Source organism: Sinocyclocheilus grahami, unplaced genomic scaffold (assembly GCF_001515645.1).
Source record: "Sinocyclocheilus grahami isolate Dianchi unplaced genomic scaffold, SAMN03320097.WGS_v1.1 scaffold1691.1, whole genome shotgun sequence".
Lineage (NCBI taxonomy): Eukaryota > Metazoa > Chordata > Actinopteri > Cypriniformes > Cyprinidae > Sinocyclocheilus > Sinocyclocheilus grahami.
The window spans coordinates 108,659-115,765 of NW_015506870.1; the positions used below are offsets into that span (position 1 = coordinate 108,659).

Below are 7,107 nucleotides of genomic sequence, written 5' to 3' on the forward strand. Positions count from 1 at the left end.
TCCAGTACAGCTGCCAGTTTCATCTTTCAATAAAAGTTTCCTTGCAAAATCTCCATTGCACTGCGCCTCATTTACAAAACAAGCTGCAGTTAAATGCTCCAAAAAAAAACATAATCCTCCAATGTGATCCAGGATGACATTATGCCATTAAAATAAACCATCCACTTGTTTCTGATGCTGGGATCCATCTGAAGTCTGTACAGAGAAGCAAATGAGCTGTTTAAATCGCATCAAACCCAACGTTCTTTCACTCTTCCATTTATCAGCACACTCTTGCACGTGGAGAATGTCAAGACACTGTGCATCTGTATACTGTATTCAGTGTAGACAGCAACAGTGATTTATAATGGGTTTTATTTTCTAATAATGAAATTAAATAGTGTTTTTATGTGAAGTAGGTCTATTTAACAGTTGCGTTCAAGTAAGAGATAAAACAAAAATTGAATAAAGTAATCAAAATATAAAAGTAAAGCACAGCATAGTCTTCTATATTACTTATTAAACCTATTAATATTAGTCGGTCAAGATCAGTGAGTAATTTTCTCTTTTTCACAGCAGCAGGAATATGAGCCAACTGTCACTTTAAGAGCTACATGGATCCAATTTATTGATACACATGCGTTTTCTTTCTCATCTGTTTACATTCACTTCAGTCATAAGACGGGGATTTTAACATAATTGTGTGTATTTAAACGCTGAAGCAAAATAACTTGTGAAAGAGATCTGAATTCGCGCTCACATATGCTGTCTGAGCGAGGCGGCTTTCAGTGCATGTGCATCGGGTGTGTGATAGCGTGCGAGTACTGCGTGAGTTCTTTTTCAAGATTTATTGCACTTAACACTTTTTAACATCAAGCACGTCCCACACTTTATTTTCTCATTCATGCATGTTTCTTATCCATTCTCTAAATTGGCTATAACTTTAAGCAGTCCTGCACCGTGCAGGCATATAAAGTTTGGTGTGGCCAGTGTATATGCAGGGAGCTGAAGCAGAGCGTCGCACACACACGGACTACATTTACATGGACATCAGTAATCTAATTATTTACCTTATTCTAAATAAGCCAATATTATGATTATGGTGTTTACATTAGTTGCTTTTAGAATATTCCTTTCATGTTCCCGTTTTACATGTTATAGTACATAGTTGAGCCCGACCGATATATCGTTTTGCCGATATTATCGGACGATATAAGCCTGTCGCCGATATATCGGTATCTGCGAATATGCCGCCAATATGACATTTTTTTTTACAGAACATATAACGCAGATAAAATGCTTGAAATTAGGTAATTACTTAGTTTGTCCAGCAAAGCGTGCTCAATTGTTTACTACTGGTGACCTGGATGAAACGCTTTAAAGCTTAAGTCTATGGAAAACCATTAAAACTTTGAACGGCCATATCTCCATAACGAATGGATTCCTCGAATGGGAAAGTGTCCAAACTTTTGACAGTACCAACAGTACCAACTGTACTATAATATACACAAAGAATAAAGTTTTTTTTACTCCCTAATATCGGTATATGTCCCAAAAAAACATATCGGTCGGGCTCTAGTACATAGTTCGATTAATGGCACACATCATTATGTCCCACGTGACGCCATCCGACGTCCCCTCCGGAATTTCACATATGAACATATAGTTCCTCTTCATGATGATGCCATATACAGTTTTGGGTGTTTCATTTTTAATTTTATGATAGTTTCAAGTGCAGTTAATTATTTGTACGTGCATACAGGCAATGACGGTGTTGAAGCTCTTTTATATGCCGTCAAACGGTTGACCACTGCCATGTATGTATCCTTTTGCAAATTGCGGCGAAAAGTTCTACACGACGGTAATAATTTGATTAGGTGTTTACATATCTATACTGCACTTCAGTAATGCGACTAAAATAGGAATACTTCACATGTCTTAATTAAATTTCTGTTTACTTCGAATATGACTTTAGCCGGATTAAGGTAATCAAAAATCTCTTTTTACATGGTAGATTCTTAATCAGTTTTGTCTTAATCGTCTTGCTGCTGCACGTCGATGCAACTCCGGGAACACGGTTCTTATTAAAACGATGGCGTTGTTAAAGTACTATTAAAATGAGGAATTGTACCGTTTTTATAAAGCAAGGTATTGCGATACATTTTTAGTACCGGTATGTCGTGCAACACTACTTGTGACGTCACATGCTACCTCAGATCCTCATTGATTTACATTACATACATCAGTATTTAATCTTACATTTGTCCATATAAATATCAGCATCGGCACCAAATTGCATATTTTTGTTCACTTTGAGTTTCTGAACAAAACTGAGCTGTTTTTTTCCTCAATATTCTCACTATATGAGCCATAAAAGCCTGATGTATTAAATATCAACAAAAACTGATTTTGTTTTTTTGGTTAAACTGTTCCCTTTCAAAAATAAATAAATACATAAATTCTGACTATTATTTCATATGTCAGGCTTTACACAGAATAACACTGATTGGACAAACACATTTTTAAAGTGATAGTTCTCTGAAAAGTGATCATTCTGTTATCATTTCATTACCTTCATGTTGTTCCAAACCTGCCGGACTGACTTTCTCCTGTGGAACATCAAAGAAGATATTTTGAAGACTTTACATGTAATTACAATAAACAAGCACCATAAATCTAACAAAACAGTAGTCCATAAATCTCATGAACTATATTTCATGTCTTCTGAAGTCATTCAGTAGGTATGTGTAAGAAACAGACACGCATTTGTCATCATTTTCTACCGGTTCTTATTAAAATGATGGCTTTGTTAAAGTACTATTAAAATGAGGAATTGTACCGTTTTTATAAAGCAAGGTATTGCGATACATTTTTAGTACCGGTATGTCGTGCAACACTACTTGTGACGTCACATGCTACCTCAGATCCTCATTGACTTACATTACATACATCAGTATTTAATCTTACATTTGTCCATATAAATATCAGCATCGGCACCAAATTGCATATTTTTGTTCACTTTGAGTTTCTGAACAAAACTGAGCTGTTTTTTTCCTCAATATTCTCACTATATGAGCCATAAAAGCCTGATGTATTAAATATCAACAAAAACTGATTTTTTTTGGTTAAATAAACTGTTCCCTTTCAAAAATAAATAAATACATAAATTCTGACTATTATTTCATATGTCAGGCTTTACACAGAATAACACTGATTGGACAAACACATTTTTAAAGTGATAGTTCTCTGAAAAGTGATCATTCTGTTATCATTTCATTACCTTCATGTTGTTCCAAACCTGCCGGACTGACTTTCTCCTGTGGAACATCAAAGAAGATATTTTGAAGACTTTACATGTAATTACAATAAACAAGCACCATAAATCTAACAAAACAGTAGTCCATAAATCTCATGAACTATATTTCATGTCTTCTGAAGTCATTCAGTAGGTATGTGTAAGAAACAGACACGCATTTGTCATCATTTTCTATAATTGCATAGAAAGAGCAACTTTAGTTTTTCCACAGAAGAAAGAGAATCATATGTGTTTGGAACGGCATGAGTGATTGATGTGTGAATTGTGTAAGTGAATGATATCTTTAAAAGGACATGAGAACTCGAAGAGAGATGATTTTGATTAAAACTGAGCCAGAACAAGATTATTATTATCATCAGTCAATCATTCCTCATCTTCCTTTCTCAGGTGTTTTATATGCAGGAGTGATGTTGACTAAACAGGGACCGAAAGTCCTGGAGTTCAACTGCCGCTTTGGTGACCCAGAGTGTCAGGTGAGATCATGCCTAACACTTTTTCTCTGAGTTCTGTGGAAATCAACAGTTTGATTTGCTAATGTCTGTTTTTGACATGTTGATCCTTGAGGCAAATTCACACCGGATGAAATATGATCAGAAAATACACGACTGCTGATTTAATGACATGCTGCACAAGTAAACAACTTGAATAAAGGGATTCGATCAGTCATTTACTCTATCTGTTCTTTAAGTGTGTGTGTGTGTGTGTGTGTGTGTATATATATCTATACACACACAAACACATATATATTTATATGTACGGTGGGTATAGAAAATAATCACATTTTGTTGCTTTGCAGCCTGAAATGAAGACGGACAGTTTTTGTTCTATCCAGCTGTATTTACTCAGTGCAACTTATAACATCCAAGTGAAAGATAATATAACACCAACATGTCAGAAAACAACAAAAAAAACAATCACTGAGTTGGAAAAAAGGATCCCCCCTCCTAAAAATGAGTTGGTGTAGCTAATTACCTTCTCAATGGCACACAAAGCCATTTGACTTTCAACTGTGATCAGCTGTGGTCATTTTGATTAGCTCAGCATGAAAAGAGCTTTCCTGGAGCATTTCAGTCCTTGGTAGTGCAACTGAAGCAAACAATCAACTGAACTATGTGAACTATGGGTGGCAAGGCACTGTCAAAATATCTCTGGGATAAAGCTGTGGACAGGTACAATTTCAAAGGCTTTACAAAGCGTAGAAGCACAGTGAAGTCTATTATTAAGAAGTGGAAGCTATTTGGTACAACACAGACCCTAACTGGATCAGGACGTCGCTCCAAACTGGAGGATACTAGTAAGAGAGGCTACAAGAAGGCCTACAGCAACTCTGAAGCAGTTGCAGAAATTTATGACAGAATATTTATAAGAGTGGTCATTGTGTGCGTGTATGGGAGGGTTACAAGAAAAAAGCCACTCCTCAATAAAGGCCACATTCAATCAAGACAGAATCTTCGAGGTGCATTTTGGTAAAGCTCAGAGGCAGATGGGACTAAAATTGAATGATTTAGCCTCAACACCAAACGATATGTTTGGAGAAAATCCAAAACAGCCCACCATCCAAATAACACCATTCCTACTGTAAAGCATGGAGGTGGCAATATCCTGTTATGGGAGTGTTTCTCTGCAGCAGGGACTGGAGCACACGTCAGGATGGAAGGAAAAATGGATGGGGCAAAATACGATCAAATTCTTGAGAAAAATCAGCTGCCCTCTGCCAGAAAGTTGTCAATGTGAAGGTTTACCTTCCAAAATGACAATGACCCAAAGCACACAGCAAAACCGAGCACACAGTGGTTGAAGAAGAAAAAGATGAATGTCCTCACTTTACCTAGTCAGAGCCCGGACTTAAACCCCATTGAAAATCTGTGGAATGACCTGAAGACTGCAGTCCACAAACGTTCACCATCAAATTTAACTGAACTTGAGCAGCAAAGAAGAGTAGGCAAATATTGCAAAGTCTAGATGTGCAAAGTTAGTAGAGACCGAGACATATCCCAACAGGCTAAAGGCTGTAATTAAAGCAATAGGTGGTTCAACTAAATACTGAAACAAGGAGGTTATCCTTTTTCCAACTCAGTGATTCAGATTTTTAAATTTTTAAATTTTGTTTTTCTGGTTTTATATCGTTCACTTGGATGTTATAAGTTGCAGAGTAAATACAGCTGGATACAGCTTCATTTAAAAAATTTGATTTTAAAGGGGAGTAATTATTTTCTATACCCATTGTATATATATATAACAATTATTACTATTCTTGATGTGTGTGTTTGTATGCATGTATGTATGTATGTACAGTATATGTGTGTGTGTGTGTGTGTATATATACATATATATATATATATATTACAGCTTCATTTAAAAAATGTGATTTTAAAGGGGAGTAATTATTTTTTATACCCATTGTATATATATATAACAATTATTACTATTCTTGATGTGTGTGTTTGTATGCATGTATGTATGTATGTATGTATGTACAGTATATGTGTGTGTGTGTGTATATATACATATATATACAACAAGAACGATGAGAGAGAGAGAGAAAAACAGTACGTGGACAAACCAGCGGTTCGGCATACACTAGGAGCGCGGTTCAACTTAAATCTGACAATGCACCTGTAATATGGTTTGTTAGAGTTCGGCTAATGCATGTTTCTGTTGATGGATACAAATTCTGGCTTCCAAATACATTACAACAAGAACGATGAGAGAGAGAGAGAAAAACAGTACGTGGACAAACCAGTCACTCTTTAATCAATTCAAGTGCTTTATGCTGGAATAACTGTCATTTATGCCGTCATCACGTGTTGATAGCGCAGGTGAGACCTGAACAGCACACGTTGCTATCTGAGTTTAAACTTAACTCATTTAAACTCATTCAGTTTAAATATTAAAGAGCCAGAAGACGTGAACTCTTGTGCGCAGTGAGAAGATCTGTGGTCGCTCATCCGAAGCACGTGAACCTCAGAATGCGCGCAAATATTAAGCTCTCTGTTAAGTATTGTGTTTGTGACAAAAATTGTCAAAATGCCCGTCTTGGTGAGTATCCTAGCAGACAGAGAGAGAGAAAAACAGTACGTGGACAAACCAGTCACTCTTTAATCAATTCAAGTGCTTTATGCTGGAATAACTGTCATTTATGCCGTCATCACGTGTTGATAGCGCAGGTGAGACCTGAACAGCACACGTTGCTATCTGAGTTTAAACTTAACTCATTTAAACTCATTCAGTTTAAATATTAAAGAGCCAGAAGACGTGAACTCTTGTGCGCAGTGAGAAGATCTGTGGTCGCTCATCCGAAGCACGTGAACCTCAGAATGCGCGCAAATATTAAGCTCTCTGTTAAGTATTGTGTTTGTGACAAAAATTGTCAAAATGCCCGTCTTGGTGAGTATCCTAGCAGACATAGTCGGCTGAACGTACTGTATCAGTGCACTGGATCAGTGCGTTCTCTTAAAGTGACAGCACTTTCTTAATGTTAATCAAACAGCAACAGCACGGAAATCTCTCACTGCTCTTGATTGAATAACTTTTGTAACTTTAATAAGGATTAATCTTTAATTTATACAGTCAAATATGCAATGTTATTTTACGTTGATTTATTCAATTTCTGTACCTAAAAACTGTTAGACCTACCTAAAAAAACGGAATGAAAACGGTTTATTTTATTTGTATCTTTTTTCGATGTTTATTTATTTGTGCTTTTGCTTGTAGTTAGATTATTTGTTCTTATTTTCTTTATTTTAATTTGACAATATAGTGTTTTCCCTAAACATAGCACATACCGAACCGTACCGAAACTGTGACTCTGA

At 36.1% G+C, this 7,107-nt stretch overlaps 1 protein-coding gene across 1 annotated transcript in view; it reads left to right on the forward strand.

Annotated features, from left to right (window-relative positions):
• Positions 1-7,107, forward strand: part of gart (phosphoribosylglycinamide formyltransferase) — a 90,549-nt gene that overhangs the window by 48,806 nt on the left and 34,636 nt on the right. The window contains exon 9 of the mRNA XM_016258477.1: positions 3,683-3,768. Within this exon, the coding sequence (XP_016113963.1) occupies positions 3,683-3,768 (86 nt within the window). The remainder of the gene's footprint in view (positions 1-3,682; positions 3,769-7,107) is intronic.